This window comes from Telmatherina bonti, assembly GCF_933228915.1.
Source record: "Telmatherina bonti genome assembly, chromosome: 1".
Lineage (NCBI taxonomy): Eukaryota > Metazoa > Chordata > Actinopteri > Atheriniformes > Telmatherinidae > Telmatherina > Telmatherina bonti.
The window spans coordinates 24,240,397-24,261,570 of NC_136619.1; the positions used below are offsets into that span (position 1 = coordinate 24,240,397).

The 21,174-nt window shown below is 38.8% G+C and overlaps 2 protein-coding genes across 3 annotated transcripts; both read left to right on the forward strand.

Annotated features, from left to right (window-relative positions):
* The first annotated feature begins 359 nt into the window (after positions 1 to 359).
* Positions 360 to 14,444, forward strand: myzap (myocardial zonula adherens protein). Of its 2 annotated transcripts, none has more exons than XM_079243781.1 (14): positions 360 to 487; positions 1,149 to 1,223; positions 6,648 to 6,740; positions 8,920 to 9,084; positions 9,208 to 9,300; positions 9,403 to 9,516; positions 9,610 to 9,762; positions 10,371 to 10,496; positions 10,767 to 10,895; positions 11,185 to 11,279; positions 11,540 to 11,645; positions 12,203 to 12,286; positions 12,526 to 12,632; positions 12,712 to 14,444. In XM_079243781.1, the coding sequence occupies exons 1-14, from the start codon at positions 410 to 412 to the stop codon at positions 13,262 to 13,264; spliced, it is 1,971 nt and encodes a 656-aa protein (XP_079099907.1). In that variant the 5' UTR covers positions 360 to 409; the 3' UTR covers positions 13,265 to 14,444. The 2 variants fall into 2 exon arrangements, with proteins under 2 accessions (XP_079099907.1, XP_079099908.1); XM_079243782.1 differs by having other exon boundaries at positions 13,006 to 14,444.
* Positions 14,445 to 16,390: 1,946 nt separating this feature from the next.
* Positions 16,391 to 20,953, forward strand: polr2m (RNA polymerase II subunit M). Its single transcript, XM_079243798.1, has 4 exons — positions 16,391 to 16,701; positions 17,133 to 17,663; positions 17,754 to 17,976; positions 20,344 to 20,953. The coding sequence occupies exons 1-4, from the start codon at positions 16,592 to 16,594 to the stop codon at positions 20,485 to 20,487; spliced, it is 1,008 nt and encodes a 335-aa protein (XP_079099924.1). The 5' UTR covers positions 16,391 to 16,591; the 3' UTR covers positions 20,488 to 20,953.
* Positions 20,954 to 21,174: the final 221 nt, after the last annotated feature.

Here is a 21,174-nt window from a genome sequence, read left to right on the forward strand (position 1 = left end):
AAATGTAGCCCGACAGGTCTGATGGGAACACAGAGAGACAGAGTCAGCAAGCAGGTCAGCAAATGCAGGAGGGTGACTGAGTGACTGACAAGCCTGCCAGCTGAGAGGATTTTCACTCAGCACAGTCTGGCTGGAACTAAGAAAATGACCCAGTAGTGTTACTGGACTGCACCTGATCATTTCTCTGACAGAGACGGAGGGGATCTCAGAAGTTCAAGGCCTTGCAGTTTCACCACCAGGAGGACAGAGTAAGCGGAATTTCCCTCCTCTTCTCCGACTGGAGCCGGGGGGGGGGCAGATGGTCGCTCTGAGAGCCTGAGTAGAACTCAGGAAGGAGAGTGAGAGGAAGGGTGGGAGGAGGGCTGGAGAGAGAAAGGAAGAGAAGCGAGGAGTGGACAGAAGAGGAGACATGCTTCGCTACGGTTCAAGACAAACTGTTTCCACCACCACCACCACCACAGAGGACTCTCCAGAGTCTTTACGTGAGGTAAGAAGTACCAAAAAAGCCAGGACCCTAAAACCTTCCCTCTGTCTCCCTCCTTTCTTTTCATTCGCCTCTTTCTCAACAACAGTCCAGTGTGTTTTTTCCTCCCTGCTGTTTGTCCTTTAACTCTGTAACCACTCAGGTCCTGCAGTGAAATACATTTTTACAACTAACATTTGGTTTCTCCTGATCTTGGAGTTGGTGAGTTTGTTGCAGGATGTGTGGATGTGCTCTGGTACACAAGCATGTAATGAGAGCTGAGTGCAAGAGAGAGGGGTATCACGTTTATTTGAGCAGCTCTCTGATAAAACACACATTTTTAACTGATTCCATGGTTCCCATATGTTGCATGACAAAACTCTTAACAAATCATTTCATGAACTACGAACTATATGCTTTTTGTACTAAATTAAATAATACAAAGCAGTGACTTTACTGTAAATAGTGTGGCAGATGTAACATTTTCACAAGTTCAGAACATTTAAATAAATGTTTTGCTTATATTTTATAAATACTAGCAATGCTGGTAACTGTTGATAACTAAGGTCTTACAATGATACAGTGTCAGTGACATTTTACCACAAGCTCATGTCTTTTCTCATGACATCATGCAAAGTTAATTTGCTTACATCATTTATTTAACTTTTGCTTGTTTGTGTTTCAGAGGAGGATCAGACGCCTCAGGCTAACTCTACATGCAGGAGATGATGGAACTGAAAAGGCAAAATCTGCAGACACAGTGAGTCCAATATTTCTCTTGGTGAAATTCCACATTTAGCCCGATGAGTCCAAACCTACAAGGCTTGCTTGACAGCTCTATTTCGACAGGTCGAGCCATAATAAACAGTAAAGTTAAACATTTAAATCTCTTGACTTAGTTTGACTCAACAAACCAAATGTGACCAAAACCTAAACTCATCTCATGAAACTAAAGCTTTAAAAAGACAGACAGCAGAGCCAATGAGATTTATGCCTTTTATCATCTGTCCAGTTACACAATCATGACCTGCAGGCGTGTTTGTGTGATAATGCACATGCAGCTGTTTCACATTTACTTCAAAGTTCGACTCAGACAGAACCGGGATTCTGCTTCATACTACAGAAAATGCTTGAAAGCACAGACAACTGAGATGAAACAGTTTAAACTTAAACTTGGTACAAACAAATCTAATTGCATCAGCAATTTATTACTAAAGTGCAAAGAATATTTTCCGTGACTGCCCTTGCTGATGTGACCGTGTGAATTAGGACTGCATGATTGCTGCAGGTTGTGTGGGTGTTTGCAGTAGCTGGCTCTGCCCCGGCCTTTGTTTGTGTTCAGGATTTGGACCTGAGCTTGACAGTGAGAGTGTGAGAACTGAGAACGATACTTTCCTTATTGTTCTTTCTAAGGAGGTTTTCATTCTCTTCAACTGCATGTGCAGTTGGCTTCCCAGTGACATGCTTTGTATGAACCTTGGCCAGGGAGTGTGGCGTTGGTCTCAATACCACACCTCCATGCTCTCCACTGATAACATGCTGATGAAAACTCTTACTATGTTTCCCCTTTGAGAGGGTGTGACTGCAACTATAGAGGGGATGGTGAAGGACAGACTGACAAGCGGTTTCGCAGGATCAGTGGAAACGCATGCTGACATGTAGTTGCGCTGATGTTTGCTGATGACAAAATCCAAACAATTGTGCACTGAGAAGACGGAAAGGAACTTATAGAGCTGAGTGCAAGTTTTAGCAATTATTTTAATGAAAATAGTCCCAAGAAATGTAAAGAAATTATAAAATGGATAATAACAAAAGCAAAAAATACCTAAGAGAGGGCTTAAGGACATGCCAGTTTGGGACGGTTGCATGTTCATCTCAGTGGTTTGCTTTAAGTGATGACATGGATAGCATTCAAATATATAATAATATGTATACCTATAAGATGAATAGACATGACTTAATAATAGTATATAAGTAGATGAAGGTACCAAAAGAGTCCAAATTATGTTGAACTGTCACTGTAAGCAACAAACGTTGTACATTGGCTTCATTGCCAGCCTGATTATTTCCATAATGAAACCAGTTTTCATGAAAAGGTCAAAGATTCAAACTATTAAATGCAACCACAGACTTTGTTTTGTTTTCCAGATTATACTGTATCTGGCTGCTAAAACCAAATATTTTTCTATAATATTCCATAATATTTTTCAGAACCTCACCAAATGGTGACTGAAAGCCAAGTAAAAACAATACATGTAAATGCAACCAGCAGTGACTGATAATCTAAGGCATATTACGAAAGTATTGCATCACCTCAAAGAATGAACTTTTGCTGGTTTTTCTACTTTTGTGAAAAAAATGAATGATTTTTGACAGGAAAAAAAACTGTGTAACCAAAGGTGGGTTTGTTTTTTATTTCTGTTTACAAGCAGTCATTTAAAACCTGACAAAGAAAAGGTGACTGGAAAGAGGAAATATGTGAAGCCTGTCAGATCTGTCAAAGATTTAAACTCTGTGACTCACCAGCTATTTCTTGTCCGAGACTGATGTTAACAAAACTCACTGGTCAGATATTTCCAGAGAATAAAGTGATTTGTAAGAGAAGAGCTCTCTTTGGTCTCATCATGTGACTGTCTACTGCAGTTATTGTGTTTTCCTCCATGATGTTTGTGTTCTGTCAGAGGAGGGATCTCCAAATGCTTCTTGTTTTAGAGGTTTTCTTGCTTTACTACACCTGGCTCAAATAAAGGAGTTATTGTGCAAAATCTAACAACAAGCTGCTCAAACCATTTCATTTAAATCAGGTGTTTTAGAGAAACAATGAGCCTCAAGGACATGAGTTTGAGTTTGATTGTTGTCACACCAAACACCTCTTCCATGGGTTTTTCAGCTTGTTCTTAGGCGGGCCGCAGTCCTGCAGGTTTTCAATGTATCCCTGCTCCAACACACCTGACTCAATTTTAATGAGCAGGACTTAGTAAGTTTGGATCCATTTAGTTTGAGTCAGGTGTGCTGCAGTAGTAAAACTTTGACAATCATACAAGTAATCATCTTTCAGGGTGGGCTGGTCCCACTGCTTTCACAGCCCCCCTCTGTTCATATGTTAGTTTTAAATGTCTTAAATCTGGGTGAAGAGATATTGCTGCTGACAGAGAGAAACATGTACACCCAGTCTTATCTAATACAAGTAAAACGAGTAATCATACTTCCCCAAAGTTTTATTACAGCCATAAGATCTTCATTCAGCAAACAAATCTGACTCATTGTAGTACTAATGTAATAGATTTAAAAAAGAGGTTTTATGATCCAGCAAAAATAAGTCTGAAGCCACTTTACAAGGTTTTGATCAGAAATATGAAGGTCAAGGAGTTCAAAACCTACATTGTGCCCTCATCGCCTGCTCCCATCATACTCCACCACCACCACCACCACCACCACTCAGCACAGCTCTGACGTGCCGCTGCCTCGGCTGTGACAAACCTGCAGCCGTTCAGTTACCTGGACAATGTTCAAGAAGTGTTAAAAAGGATTTAACTGGCTGTGACTGTCCTGGACCTGATCTCTTGGCAGGTCAACTTTAATTTTCTCAGATGGCAATAAAGGGAAGTTTTGGAGTTAATCAAGAAAGAAGGAAATTACTGGAATATCCTGTGTTAGCGACCTCCGTGGTTCAGCAGGAACTTTGGTAAAGTAGCTCTTTAGCATAAAATTAGAAAGGGTGTATCCTGTAATTTGACACGTCATGGACACAATCCAAGCAGTGACTTTGTCCTACAGGAGATGTAATATATCTGCACCACGACGCTCAAAGAGGACTCACAGGACACTGAGCTGCTACATAAAGATGCTTCATGACTTGCAGTGTTGAGTTTCTTCTCCTTAATGGGTTTCAGAATCCTCAAAGTGAACATGGTGGTGGTCTTTGAGCAACTCTCATGATTGGGTTGTTATAAAGGAGCTCTAGCAGGTTTCTCACATAGAAGTCACATGCTTCTTAGTTCATTCATTTCATGACACTTAAAGGTATCATGAGGGGTTTGAGGCGGTTTGTAACTAATTTTTAGGTCTTGACATCATTCAGGTAGTCAGCTCTTGCTTCTCCAGGCAACAAGACAATAGAAACCCTATATACCTCATTCACCAAAAGTTTATGACTGCTTTGAAAACCAGGTAAACACTGTCCGCCTGTATGGTCAAACACTGGGCATTGTAAAATTCAAAGTGGATGGGCATCGCATACAGCTCCAGAAGCGGAGTGCAGTAGTCAAACATAAAGATAGCTGTTCTTCCCTCACATCTGCTGGAATTCACATCCTCCCATTAGTGGGCTGTCACCATTTCTCAACAGCACGTCTTCTGTAGATTAAGTGGTGCAGAAATGTGAAGCTCAGCTTTGTCTGAGAGACAACACTGCCGTCTTTGTTCTAGTTCTCCTCATTCTTATCTCTGTGAGATGTGGAGACTCGCGCCTCCTCCTCTGAATACTTGTATGTTATATTCACATGACACTTTTTGTTTTGGTTAAAGCTGCTCAAAATAAAACAACAAAAAAAAATTACACAGCTGAATTAAAAAGCATGCTATGCGCTTTTTATACACCAATAAAACATACATGTGAAAAAAAAACATGCATAAACTATTCAGGAAAAAAATGTACAGCAAAGAAGAGTTTAGAGGCAGTTTGTGAACTTAGCTGAAATAACAGATACAAGATTTTTCCAAACAACAAAAGCAGACATAAACACACAGGTTCAAGTGAAAAGAAAAAAAAAAGACTTTCGGGGATCTGGACCCCAGAGCTGGCACAAAAGTTAAGTGATGTATAAAAGTCAAGACTACGCAGGAAACAAATTTAGATTAGTTCAGTTTACTGTCATTGGAAGTCATTTAAGTGATGCAAGGATCAGACTCATGTAGGTTAGTAGCTTTCTGTTGCTTTTTGCACAGGTTATGTGCATTTCAGGGTGGAAAAACCATTAACGTAATTAAATATGAAAACAATATGGTAAAGAAAAGTAACCATACTCCTTTGATAATCACTGAAGAGCTTGTTTGTGGAAGCTTGTTCAAATGTTGATCAATATATTAGTTTTTCCATTGAATGTTTACTGAGGAGACCATAAATCCTACACGGCAGGTAAACGGTCCCATAACCAAAGTTTTTTCATCTAAATTTACTAAAGAAACACAAGGTGTTCCACTGGCAGGAAAACCACAGACAGAACTTATAATTCTTGGTTGTGAATGGTTAGCCTGGTTTAGCAAAGAAACATCAGAATCAATTCACAGACTCGTGCGGAGCTTGAGATTAAAATCTGGAAAACAAAACAAGGCTCAGGGCAAGCTCAGTCAGCTTCCGGATCCAGTGAATGATGTTTATATTGACTGATACAGAGCACCGCTGATGAATACTACTTTTTTTTTAAAAAAAATCTGTGAGTGCATTACTATCGTATGTGCACTGAAATGAGAAGTTTTAGTTGAGATTTCAATTCCCTGTATAGTGGATTATTTAGTGAATAAGTAGGAAATTTGAATACAAATCAGGAAAACTTCATTATTGTCTGCGCTTAGAATACAGAAACTACGAGCCATCTGGTGCTAATTACAAGGGTCACTGAGCTGCATACCATCAGTATAGCAGATGTTAAAGGTGAAATTTAAGTGAGTAATTAGATTGTGCTGAGAGTATAAATAAAAGTAATAAACAATCAGCTCATTCCAGTCCATTCATCTTTCCATCCATCCTAATATGAACCCCTTTTATCATTTGAAAACAAATTTAAATGTTTTTTTTTCTCTTACTGAGTAATCATGTGCTCCATTGCACCAGAGAATCTGCTAATTAATCTTAAATATTTACAGAAATCAGTCATTCCATCTTTAAAGACATGTAGCTACATAAGACTGACAAGACATCTGACATGAACATGCTTAAGACTTGGTTCATCACCTGATCACTTAAGTTCATTTCAATGCAAATTTCACATGTTAGAAGATATATCAAAATGACCAAAACGAACATAACCTGCCACACATACATCAAACAATGAAAAATTGATGCAAAAAATAAAATAAACACATGTCAGCAGTAATACATTTCCGCAGAACTCTTCACACCTGCAACGAATGAAATTATCCACAAAAGCAAACTTCATTATTGTTTGTTATTTTCTGTCTGCAGGCTGAGACAAAGAAAGATGTCAACGAGACATGGAAGAAGAAGAACGGGCTGATCCACAGAGAGAGGCCAGCTGGCAGGGAGTCGCCTGAGCAGGTAGACAGCCGCATCCGCAGTGTGAATAATAGGCATGTAGGTGTGTGTCGCTGATGACCTCAAGATGAAAAAAAAAATTTGTGCATGCACTCTGACGATACCATTAATAACATATGCACAAATATTCAGAGTGAACAAATGCAAGTAGGTGAGTGAAACAGTTCCCAGCTCCATATTTTTAAATCTGAAAAAGTCTGACATGAATTTTAACTTTTAACTCATTTATTTAGAAACTTTTTTGTTTTACATGAAGGAAGCTTACACTGCAGACAATAAGACACGTTTTATTTGTGGAAAATCAGAGCTAAAGTTTAACTAAAACAAATCAGTTTTTGTATTTTTTTAAATGGAAAATGTCCAAAGATATCGGTTTTCATTCTTAAAAAATAAAAGTTGCCCTCCATTATGCTTTACAAGTGTTTCCTCTTCCTTCAAAATTGTTCTTCTGTTTGCTGTTGGATTTTGGAAACATTGGCTGAAAAAATGTTCTCTTGATTTCAAATAAAGTGTGTCTTGATGCGAATTAGCTTGTGTTGCTCAAAGCCTCTAAAATATATAAAACACTAGTTATAAAAATATGATTACTCAATAAAACACTTTTTAATTTATTATAGAATTTAATTTCTTCCTACAAAGCTTACATGTTAATATTATCACAGGGCAGAGGAGTGTGCGTCATGGGGTTGTGCAAATGACAGAGTGAATTAAATGCTCCCCGTTTAGCTGTGTTAGGTGTTATTGTGAGGTCTAAAGAAGCAGACCAGGTAGCAGAAGCTATCAATACATTATTAATGTAGCACAGATTTTACAGACTTCAATAAAAAAGAAAAAAGGAAAATACAACGCAGTGTGAAATTATTAAAAACCGTAGTTCAGGGAAATAAATGCAGTTATGAGTGGAATACATGTATATTTGGTCATTAGTATTGATGGTGTTGATCACCTTTTCCAAATTAAGCCAAGAATCACTGAGAAATACCACTACAGCTCCTGAACTGATAAAAGCTAAATCTAAGATTTGTTATAAAAATGGGAGTTTAAATAAAATCATTGCACCGTAAGAATTATTCAGACCTCCCAATAACATTAATTGTGTTCTGTTTAACACAAAAAAGAACATCAGCATCTGTTATTGTTTTAATGGCATTTCTGGTAAAACGTGTAGGTGCAGCAGGTATGGCTCACACAGACAGCCTAGCTGCAGCAGTGACAGCCATTATATTACATGTCTGTAGATGTCTTCATTTCTTGCAACTGTTCATGTAGTCTAAGTATTCAACAGTGCTAACCTGTGGGGATAAGTCTGTAGCTTATGTTACAGTCAAGAAGGAAAACAGTTTTGTTTACATCCTGTCACAAACCAGAGCCAAAAGTCATGAATAGATGCTAAATTGTTCCTGTGCAATGATTTGGTAATATATTTAGTTCAACAAAGAGAAAAGAGTTCCTTGTAGTTCATTATTTCTATGTTGAGATTTTGACCAACTACTATCCAGAGCAAAATATTTGAGAGAGTGGACAAGAATCCACAGCCTGCATATTTCCAAAACCTGCCAACTCAGGGCAAAAAAAATATAGATACAACAGATAAACAACAATGAAGGCCTGTGGTTGTAAGCTCTGTATGTTTTGGAGGTTTGGATTTACATGTTACAGTCAATCAATTTGTCACGATGAAGCATCAGCTGAAGCTAAACAGCAGCTAATTTTCTCTTTTCTCTTCTTAAAACAAAACAATTGCTTTTGAAATTTTTAATAGAAATTCAATCTTCAAGTTACTGTTCAGTAATTTATTGGCACCCATCCCTATTGTTACTCAGTTATTGGACTGTCAAATGCCATATTGGGCCTGTGCTGGTGGGCATTTCTTTTCATTGGCTGATGGAGGCACAATAGGCAGAAATGGCAGGAGCTCATGTACTGGGTTGCAGAAACATGACACCCTCTTTGCACTCTGCTCTTTTTTTTTAGCTGCTTTGTTACCAGCCTCCCATTTCTAATTCTCAGCAGAAGTAGAACTGGGAACCATCTGGTTAAAAGCACATATGCAGGCATGTGCGTCCACATGCTAAAGCATATTCCCCTGAAAATGTGCATGTTTTCACATACTGCCAACAAAAGTCAGCCTCAGTGGAGGGTGGCTACAGAAACCTGACCGCCGTCATCCTGTCTCCCTCAGCACCTCGGAGACACAACCAATGGGGTGCCACAGACCTCTCTGCAGCATCATGGGCCTAAAGTGTACGGCATCGTGCAGAGGACAAGCTCGGACAGACAGCAGGAAGTCATGGCACGTGAATGGACTGTCAGTCACCTTCAGGATGAAATGAGGTATATCAGGGAGGTGAGTAGAAACTAACCAACAAGCAGCCAAGTCTTCATGTTATTTGTATAGTTTCCCCATCGTATAGTGTACACAGTAATCCTCTGTTGGTAATATTGGTATGACTTTGGTTTCCGTTTACAGGTGAGAGACTCTTTGGAGAAGGTGAGAGAACGGATGTATGGGCAGTTTGGAGGAATGCAGCAATCAATGGAGAAGCTTTCACAGGAGATCAGGGTAATGAATTATGTACAAACATGTGACCGGACACCAAGATCTCCTTCATCAGACTCCCACTTGTGACGCTGTAAATAAATCTAAACATGCATGGTTTTGCAGGCTGCCAGCTCACACAAGAGAAGTCTGGAATCAGAGGTAAAGATCCGAACAGCAGCCATGGAGAGGTTTGATCAGATGAACAGCTCTCTCATTTCTTCCAACATTGGCCTGCAGGTAACAAATCAATATCACTAAACATGCAAGGACTTTTTTATCTGACAGCTGCATGCTGGTAGGCTAAGCAGCTAAAAGAGACTTGTTTTGCAGAAATCTCTTTTGGAGAACTGTCAGAACAGAGTGGACATGAGACAGGAGGTGAAGAGTTTACGGAGCACCTGTGAGAAAACAAAAGAAAAGCTCAGGCTGAAGGAGCAGGAGCTGGCTGAAGCACAAGCTGAAAACCAAACGCTGAGACTTCAGGTAATCCAGTATTTCCACATACTGTATGGTCTTAGTGTGTGTGTGTGTGCACATACGCTGTACAGTGCATTGTAATCAACACATACTGCATGCATGTACATGCATACACACCACTGTAGTGATAAGTATGTGTAATTTTATTTGTTATGGTCTTTTTTTCTTAAAAATAAGATGATACAAGGGGTGGGTTGGGTTTTTATGTGGTAGGAATCATTGCAAATATTAATCCTTGTATTTAGTTAATGTTGTTTTATGAAGGGACCCCAACAAGACTAGCTGGGAAATCCTAATGGGGATCCTGGAATTAAATAAATAAACTAATCTAAACATAACAGAACATATCAAAGGATAAGGAGATCTCCTCAGCAGAGTATGGTAAAAGTCAAACTGATCTTCAAAACAGCCCCAGAAATTCTGTAAATCGCCCTTTAAAAGAACTCTAACATTAGATGAAGCAGTATCCCATCAGACTCAGCAGATTTTATACACATAGTATCACCTTTGTTGCTGCACAATACATGCACTACATCTGCATCTTCTATTCTTTTATCAGTATAAAATATTCAGTTGTGTGCAGGCTTAAATGTGTTGTGTTGTGGATTGTCCAGGTGGAATCCACGCAGGAGGCCAGCACCCGGGCACTGCAGGAGCTCTCTGCGAAGCTGCAAAAGGAATACGATGAAAAGCTGCAGGAGGAACAACGGAAACACAGGGAGGAGATTGAAAACCTACAGGTCTGCATTCTTTGCTACTTATTCACATCACATGGTTTGTGCTGACAACAGAGACCAAAACCTTTGTCTTAAGACAAGACTGTAGCATGTGGATTATTCAAGATACGTCAAATGCTTTTATTTGAACACAATTTATAGAGGTTGTAGAGCTGATTTTAAACTATGAGTGGCTAAACTCATAGTAATGCAAACTGAAGTGCTGTTTTAACACCAGGTCTAGCTTTAAACCATATATAGATTAGCAGAGGTACAATATTTCTGTTCTCTCAGGCACAGCTAGATGAATACATCAGGCGGCTGGAGGAAGCTGAGAGAAACATTAAGATAGCAGAGGCCAAGATTGCTGAAAGAGACCAGCGGATCATGGAGGTAGAGCGTCTCCTGGACTGTATGGGAAAGGTAAATTCATTTTTATCAGACATAGCATCAACATTACTCTTCCTCATTGCATTTAATGTTTGTAGCACGTGTTTGGTAACTATGACTTCAGCCTCAGTTTCACTCTTGTAGTTTAAATACACACAACAAAGAACAGCAGATCATACAGTAGGTTCACTTGTACTGTTAGAACAGAAACAATGATTAAAATGCAGGAGTAGATAAATTCTGGGTTTGATAGTCACACATGGTTTTGATTTCCACTCAACCACTTTGATTAAAGAGAGAAACTGAAATATAATTTCCACAGGAGAAGAGTCAACTACAGAAGAAGCTGCAGGACTGTGAACAGCGTCTCCGTTTGATGGGGCTGACAGACACAACTGATGCGACTGCAGCCAAAAGGTACAAATTGCAGTCCACTTGTTTAACCCTTTAAGACCCAACCCATGAAAAAATAATAAGAAAAGTCTAGTTTGTTGAATAGAAGGTCTTTATTTGTCCCTTTAACATTTTGTTTTTGCATTTGATTTGGAAATGGATGTTTTCAACATCAGGAATAAACTCTCTTTAACTTCTGTTTAATGTTAGCAATCTAAACAATATGCTGACTATCATATCCTTTGTGACTTTTAAGCAAAATATGAATGCAGTTGTCTTTTTAGATCTAAAGAGCTGCAGGGCGAAACTGTGGATCTCCGTGAAAGAATCAAACACTTGAACGACATGGTGTTTTGTCAGCAGAGGAAAGTTAAAGGAATGATAGAAGAGGTGAGGATGGTTGAATTTCAGTGTGGTTGAATTTCTAGTCGTCTGTTTTACCTGCATCGTTGGAAAGGTTGACAAACATTCACTGTCCATAAAGTTGTTGTTTAGTTTTTTAGTAAAGGGTGAGGTTTTATGCAGCTGTAGCTCAGGAGGAAGAGCAGTTGTCTTTCAACCTAAAAGTTGAAGGCTCAATTCCAGCCTTCCCTCGACTACATGCTGAAGTGCCCTTGGGCAAAACACTGAATCCCAATTTGCTCCCTGATTGGCTATTGGGGTATGAGCGTGTGTGAATTACTTTTTCAGCTCATCTGTAATAAACAGCAACAACATTTCATGTAAATACTCATGAAAACTTGAACAGTTCTGTAGAAAATTCACAGAAAGTTAGTGAAACGTGCAAAAATGTGAAATTTGTAAATTGTTTGGTTTTCATTTAACTTACTATCTGTGTCTTTCTGATAGTAATTAGCATATACATTTATTGTTATGTCAACGAAATTGCAGACTCTTGCAATCAATTGCTACCATCATCAAATTAAACATCTTGTTTACTTGCACAGGTCGAATCACTACGAGCTCAAGTTGCTCAGAAGGATATGTTCATCTCAGAGCTTCTGGACAGAATCGCAATAGTGGAGTGTGAGGTAAGAGAATACTTCACCGTGAGTTTACTGGATGTTTTAACTATGGTTTGGTGTTTTAATCTGCTGCATGGCTACGGATGATTTGCTGGGTTGATGAGCACAGGATATCCTGACCCTTTTTCAAGCTCTGTGTGTACCTATGCCACTGCGCCTTTCAGGCCACTTTTCCTTTGAAAAATGGCAGCAATCTTTAGCTTGCAGCTGACCTGACTGAGTGTTTCGTTTTTCCCTTTTCCTAGAATAATGAATTAGAAGACAAGCTGAAGTATTTTATGTCCATACAGAATAAGCCACAAGTGGTTTTGGAAACAAGAGACATAGGAGTAGGCTGTGATCTGCTCTCCAGGTAAGAGTGGACATGTGTAGCAGTATCTGTTTATTTGTTATTTAAGAATTTGGTTTCTCACTCTGATTTCTGAATGCAGAAATCAAATGCAGAAGCATGATGCTGTTCATTCAGAACCTGCTCATCTCCATTCCATGCAACTCCCACCACCTGTCCAACCCCCTCCACTGGCTGAAGCTTATTCATTCGCTGAGTCTCTGCAGTCACCCACACAGCCTTCATCCTCAACACATTCCTCCCCTGCATCATCCTTCTCTCAATATTCATCTCTCTACCTAACAAGGCCCACCCAGACAAGGACGTTCAAATCTACTAACCCTCCACCCAGCAGGTTAGAGTCTAGTTTACTGAGGTACACTCCTGTTCAATACAGCCGCTTCCTGCAAACCAACAGCACAGAGGGTGTGGGCGGGTCATCGTCCTACAACCGTCTGTCTGAGTCTGAACCTAATGCAAGTCCAGTTCAACTGAGAAGAGATGAGGTGGATGCAGAAACAAAAACAGGAACACAACCAAGTAAAGAGGAGTCCACTTCGTCCATGTCCTCCTCTGCACCAAGATCAAGAGCACCTCAAGTCTGTACACCATTCATGAAACTTATGGAAATGACAGCCAAGATAAACATAGAGTGATATTAGGTTTCACCTTTTGGAAAATGAAAGAATCAATACTTCAGTATGGAGATTCATGACATTCCCATTCATAAATATATATACATATTTGCCATTTTCCCCAGTTCCCAGATATTTTGTTGGTATTTCAACTACTATCAGTTATTTGAGAAAAAAAAAAAATCTAACTCACAACATTGATAAACTGATACTCCATTGTCCTTTCTTTGTTTTCTAGTCAAAGAAGCCAGCCACAATGAAACACTGCACTTTATATACAAGTCATAGTTGTTGCTTTCCAGAATGATCAGTTTTGAACACAGCAAAGACTGTAAACTGAGTCTAAGCCATTCAATATTTTGATTAATGTCAAAGTGTGAAAGAATGCTTGAGACCTTTGAAATTACCAACCTTTTCATAAGTAATTGCATGTTAATCAGCATATATAACTCGCTCGTTATATTAATAAGATTTGAATGAGTTTGTTGAATTGTAACAAACAAACAAACTTCTTATATGGTTCTAGTTACCCCCCAAAACGCTCCATGAATCCACAATAGATGTAGCAGAATGACAAAGAGTGGTATAAATGTTTAACTACTCTTTTAAAGCATGTTCTCTTTGGTCTTATTTTCCTAGCTCACAAAATCTCCATATGTGACATTTTAAAACAATGAGAAGATGATTATTTGTAATTTCTCTGTTAACACAAGATGAAGAATATGACTTGTCCATGATGTAAGAAGTGTATGTTTGCACAAAGCTGTTGCAATAATAATGAATACTGGACTCTACAGATGTATATAATGGCAAAATATTTTTAAATAATGTGCAGAAGATTATTTTCCCATGTTTACAGTAAATGTAGCCCACTCACATAATTCACTGAGCTAAAACATTGAGTACTTTATGAAGGTTGATGGTTATTGTGTTTATTTTCCTATAATTTTATATTTGCTTTGTACAGAATAAATTAATATAATTTTGCTATTTTCTCATATATAAATAATATTTATTAACATGCACTGTGCCTTTGTAAACAGAAGATTGCGGTGATGGGAATGAATGGTAATTTGATACAGGGTAATTGTATATTATACATATGATAAACATCCTTAAACTGTGTCTGCTGTGACAATCCCTTAAGGAAGCCGTTGATAATGAAGTTTATGCCATTTTTGAGCCACAGGCATCAGCATTGTCCACATGTTGTCTCTACTGCCACAATTGTGTTTAAAGAACTATAATATGTGCCTTTCTCCTGATGATACGTATTAAACTGAGTGTAAAGTCAAGACCCGGTGTGTGTTTGAAAAAAGACAATTTTAGTTTCCTCTTTGTATTGGAATGCAGATCACACTTGCAATAAGGTTTTAGTTCCTACTTGTTCATTATATTCAGTCACCTACTTTAAAACACACATCATCCATAAACTGGGATGAACTTGATCTTATTAGGCTGCATTTCTTAATGGTGCAATATATTTACTGGGACATTGCCTGTTGAATTTATGGTACATTATGCACAAAGGGTTCACAACCTCAATTTGTAATTGCCTGGTAAAACAGCTATTTCACAAAACAGATTAGTGCATGTGATTTGTTAATCTACTTAAAAATATTCTCAGCACAAGGAAATTTGCATTGGTCTAACTAAGACAGGGTGTGATGTTTAATGTTACTGCTGCTGTCAGTGTTGAAAACTTTCAGTGATTTATAAAAATATTTTCCAACATCTCTAAAGCTAGGATATGTAGATACATGCAGAAAGACAAACTAAGACATTTGGCATAATTAGGATCTGGACATCAGATCATGTGTTACTAATGCCAATCAAGATGGATTTATGTGAAAAATATGACCGTGTTCACTGTGATTTCACTTCTTACATTATGCACTTGGAAGCAAACGTTGCATAATAAATCATAGGCCTACATTTGTAACAACATAACAAAATATAGGCTTCTGAGACTTTATTTTAACTTTTCAGCTGCATGCTAAACTGATTTAAACTGACTTTTAACTCTGACAAGGGGCTAAAAAGGACACAGCTGGAACTCTTAGGTTGACGTGTGGATCATTGTCTGCTGAGCTGAGTGAGAAATGGTTTGGCACAAGGGTTGGAAAACATCCGGACAGGAAATGCAGCTGTGGAAACTCTGAGTCTGTGAAGCTTGTAAGGTTCAGACTGACTGACCTGATTACAAAGTGAAGAGAGAAATATCTTCCCAAGAAGAGTCAGCTTGACATATACTGTAATTGAATTAAGCACCTTCTTAGTACTTCCTTTGTCACCAAAGGGCCAGGAAAAGGTACTTAAGAGAGCGGGAAAAGACAGCTCACCATTTAAACTATGCTTAGGATACTGGTTAGATAATATATATGATTAAATAATTTCCTCTTTTCAAATGTGCACTGAAATCTTAAATGTATTTTCATACATACATAGTCAGACTGATGCGAAGTTACAGTGCAGACAAAATCCTAGCAATCAGCATTTCTCTGACCCATGCAGAGCACCAGGGGTGGGGGGAATGTCATGACAGAGGAAAGGCTTCATTTGTTAGGACACTGCACAACTCACAATAATTTGATATGATGTTTCAAGTAAAAAGAAACACAATAGTAAAATGACTTGAATCCATGTTCACGATTATCTGTGGGCAAGTAAAACACACTTCTAGCAGAAAAGATCCTCCACACTGCTGTTCCAAATTAACACAAAAATAGGTTCAGAATATATTAATCAAAGACAACTGCAAAAATAAATGAGTCTGTTACGGAATGAGTCTGTGTTGCTGTGATTATTATGTTCACGTGCAGTTTCTATATTCACTTTCTCTTTTAACATTTACTCTTTTCTTTTAGCACAATATGAATTTTTTAAAGCTAATTTAGCCAAGCTAATGTACACACATGATATTCTGTCTTGTCTCCAGGTAGCTAGGCCTGTTAACTGTAGCCCGGTCTGATTATAGTTGCCCTGCCTTTTCCTAGTGGTGCAGTTCACCGTGTTTGGTCGGCAGAGGGCAGTAAATCAGCACCTCCTCCAGCTCTCACACTGCTGCGGTGCATTGCCATGTCCTGGGCAGTGAGGGGCGATAGAGCGCAATTTTAGAAAACTGACTTCCGCACAAGAAGAAGACGAAGGAGTCAAAATTCCCCCACAACACACTTTGTAATGTTGTCATGTGTTGAAAGAACCAGAACTTCTTCTTAAATATGCTTCTATTTAATAATAAATGTTAACATTTGTATTTTAAGTCATAAAAGTTTTTTACACTGAACTTTAACTTTGAGCTCGCTCTGCTGGTAGATGACAGTAGCTAGCTGCCGGTAGCTAACAGGGATGTCCTCGTCGTGGACGGATCGGCAGGGACAGGTTGGAGACCTGAGACACCTGAGCAAAGAGGAGCTCCAGGAGCTGTTGCTCCGGCAGGAAAAGATATTCTCCAACAAGTAAGTTTCAGCCTCAGTTTATGTCAGCGAGAGACTTAAAAAGACGAACTTTAAACACGATCCCGAATTATACTAACACGAGGACAGCATGGCAATGATTATATCATATTCGTGTTTACCATCATCCTCTGTGTCCAAAGAAAACTATTACCAGCTTAGTTTGGGTGAAAAATGTTCTTGATCCAGCTCTAAGTTGTCTGGCCCAACTCGGTTTTTTCTTATGAGCAAATTAACAGAAAAAAAACAACTACTAATTGGCTAAATACTAAAAAATAAATAAATAAAATAGTATATTTATGTATTATATGTGTATTTAGTGTGACTTTTGTGCAGCATGGAGAATGAAATCAACATGGATTTGTTAGTTAAATTACTGTAATTAAATCCAGAATTATCATTGCACGTACCAAATGTTTTTGTTTCGTTTGCAGGAGGTTATTAGGGACTCTTCCTGACAAAGGGAAAAAAATACAGGAGTTTACGGAGAAAGTGCGTCTTGCCATTGATCTGCACAGTGAAGAGGAAATGAGACAGAGTCTGGTATCTGCTGCCAGGACAGAGTTACAGTCCAAGTACCAGCAGGCTTTCACTGCCCAGCAGCCTGCCTTTTCTGCAGGCAGTGCCGTAAAGGAGAGGGATACATCACCCGTTTCAGCACATTTGCAGGAAGATGCTACTATGGGTAAGCAACAGGACCAGATTCCCTCCAGAGTGGCTGATGTGGAAGTTTCTAGCACCTTTCTGAACTCTAATGAGGGAAAAGAAGGTGAACTTGTGGAAGCCATGGACAGGGTCACGCTGTCTGAAACCAGATCTGGTGAATTCAAAGACAAATTAAACTGCAGAACAGAAGAGAACTACTTTCTTCGAAAGCAGCCATCAAAAAAGCCCCACTACATGTCTGTCCTGGAAAAATCAGAGACACCCTCAGCTCCCAGGAAGCAAAAATTTAAACCAAATCAGTGAGTTTTTTTTTTTTGACAGTTCTGCACTTATTACATAACACTGCATTTTATTTTATGGGTCATTTCTATTTTCAACCATGTTTTCAGGCGGCTCCATAGATATGATGTTTCTCCATCAGGATCCTCATCCCCTAGTAACACTTCTGAAGGTGCATCACTGCTCTCTGCACAGGCCAGGAGGAAACAGGAAAGAAAACACCTGGATGACATCACTGCAGCCAAACTCCCTCCACTCCACCACAGTCCAACACAACTTCTTTCTCTGGAAGAGTCAGCAAGTCTCTTGAAAGAACAAACCAGGAAACAGCAGGTCAGTGCAACTACAAGTCTCCCCCCACACACCCTGTTCTGGTATATAAGCCATTATCACACACGTACTGCAGCTCTGAAACTTCCTAGACCTTTTCCATAAGGGTTGCATGTGAGAAAAGGGTGCAACATTAAAATGTTATTAATTGAATACAATTTATTGCCATTGCATTTGACAGTGCAAAAAATTTAAAATAAGGTCTTCACCACACACTAGGGCTGATGACGATATGCTTTCGCCCCGATTCGATTCCGATTTTTTTTGGTGCCATTTCAATATAAATTACAATCTCACAGTCTCACAATTCCTCATTATTGCTGATTTTTGTAAACTAGTAACAAAAAAAATCATACAAAACTTATTTTGCTAGTCATTTTTCTTAATTTCTATTGGGAAAAAACAGCACAGTAGCCAGACCATCATTCTGCTGCTCTAATGCCCAAGAAGACAAGTAAAAACAATAAAAATGGCAAAAATTTTATAATGGATTATTTTTATACATTTGAAAAAAAAATTTAAACAAAAAAAATTGATTTTAAAATTGTGGAGCAAAAAACTCCCGATGCTGAATTTTTCAATTCAATTTTCCCACCCCTTCTACACACTCACTCCCACACACACACGAGCGAAGGAAGACATATTCAATCATATAATGAGTACAGTGTAAAAATTGCATAGAAAAATTAAGTTGCATCAAAGATAAAAAAAAAAACCAAGTCCATAATAAATCAGATGGGGGAGATGAGGGGCAGTGGGATGGGGGAGGTTATAAGTTCACCTCCTAAACAGCTGAGGGATAGAAGCTGTTCCTCAGTCTTATTGTATGGCAGTTCAGAGCCCTACAGTTCCTTCAGAGTTCAGAGTTCATTTCTGCGTTTTGACCCCAGTTGGTTACTGCTGTAAAGCTGTTTACAACTGTCTAATAACACCACAAGAAGTAGAAGATAATGCCACAAATGATTTTAAACTCTTCTCAACATATTCTGTGTCTTCTTTAGGTGCTTTTCAATTGTCGGTTTCTCATCTCAGATAAACATGGGCCAGAGAAGCCGGCAGCGTTTCTAGGTGTTGTTGATATCTGACAGAAACACAGTAAAGTCAGTTTGAAACAGTTGCATCATTTTGAATATTAATAATTTTGTCTTTGTAGTGTGTTAAGTTGAACACAGCTTAAAATATATTGCATATAATTATGTTCTGTTTGCATTAACGTTTTACACAACATCTCAACTTCAGTGGAATTGGGGTTGTATTCTTCTATTACCTCTTCATAAGTAATGTAGGCAGTGATTTGTGTTCTGTTGTTCTAAAGTCAATTTATTTTGTTTATGTTAAGACGAGGTGATTGATTCTGCACCCTCTCGCAAATTGTCTGACCAGTTCTTTGGACTCAGCCTCTTGTCCATCATTGATCAACTTCACAACTGAGTCTTCAGAGTATTTTTTGAAGATAACAAAAGTTGTATTGGAAGTGGTGCTCCTGTGCTGCTGACAACCATCTTAGACACTCAACCTTTCAGTCTCACAAACTGTGGTCTGCTTGTTTGACAATCATAAATTCCAGGTGGTTGTGGAGGTATCCATCTAGAATTTATGTATCTTCTTGCATAACAGAGCAGCCTGAATTGTATTAAAGGTACTTGAGAAATCAAAGAACGTGATCCTCAAGGTGCTACCTGATTGGTCCAAATGAGAATGGGTTCTGAACCAGGTAGATGATGGCATCTTCAAACCCAAGCCCCTTAAAATAATCGAAGTGTAATGGGCTCTGAAAATTGTTCACATGATTATTGAGGTGAGCCAAAAACAGTCATTTGGGACATTTGAACAGCTTTCCTGCGGTATGACAGGAAAGCTCATCGAGGATGAGCGGTCTGTTCGCTGCAGGCAGGGAGTGAAATTACTTGATGGAATTACATACTTCCTGCAGAAGGTCCCGACAGTAAAAATTTTTTAACATTTCTATGCAAGTTATGTCTGCCAACACTTAAAAAACAAGTTAGATTAGCCTCATCGACTTCTAATCAAAAGGGACGTGAATTTAAAGCAATCTTTTCAGTTTGATGGGGTATGAGAGGATACGAGTCCTCGTTATGTAAAAAATAAAACTAAAAAAGCCGTTAGGAAAGGGCAAGACTGGTGCTGGATCATTGTCCAGCACAAAACTGTTACAAAATGATACAAAGGCCAGATGTGCATTGCTCCACATCTCGAGTAATGAGTTCAGAGCCAAATGTCTAATTGTGCTTTTGGCAGCCCAAACAGAAGCTTAGTATCAGATGTCCTTTTGTTTTGGTTTTAATGGCATCTTTCTGTTTACCAGCCTTTTAATGTCAGCTTTTTCTATGTCTTGTGTTTCATTTTCAGGAGCTGCAGGGCAAACAGGCAACTCAGAAACTGGCAGAGGGACTGAAGATCTCTATGGGGACCTATATTCCTGATGGTGGCCCTATGGCTGCCTACAGAGAGGTTCATGATGAAGGAGCCCAGCTCTCCTCAGAAGAGGACTGATCTTGGAGGGCTAGCTGGGAAAACCAGGGTAACTTTGACCCTGAGGGAAGCAGTGTTTGGATCTTGTGACCCCATCAAACAGAATGTTCACTCCAAGAGCAAGAACTCTTTAAGAGAAGAAACTGGTCTTTGCGTGGTGTGAGGGAATAGTTGCTGTCTCAGACTCGGCTCAGGGAAAAGCAAGTCAGGTTGAGAAACCAGCTTACTTATCATTCAGATCATACGGGGTTCAGTTATTTCAAAGTCCTGCTGGTGTAATAAGATGTGCTGAATCTGCAGCATGTATCATGAGAAAATGCACATTGAGGCTGAAAGTTTCATGTGTTAAACAGTGATATGCACTTAAAGCTCATCAGCAGGTGGAGCTGGCTAGTCTGGCAAAGCGTGACTGCTTGGACATTTAATTTCCCAGGTCTTTCTTGTTTTTTGCTGTTAGTGCTCAGTTAAATCTAAATTGCAGATACTGAATCTCCTTCCCTTTTTTCAGTATTAATAAAAAATTACATGTTTTAGTTTATGTATTTGTGTTTTCTACCATGAGGCTGTTCACTGATGAGAATGTCAGGATAATTGTTGCCTAATCATTGTAATATGTTTGCATACACCATTTTGAAAATGTATCATTGATATTATGTGGCAAGTATGATGAATATGACATCATGCTGCCTATCTCCAGGACTGAGGACA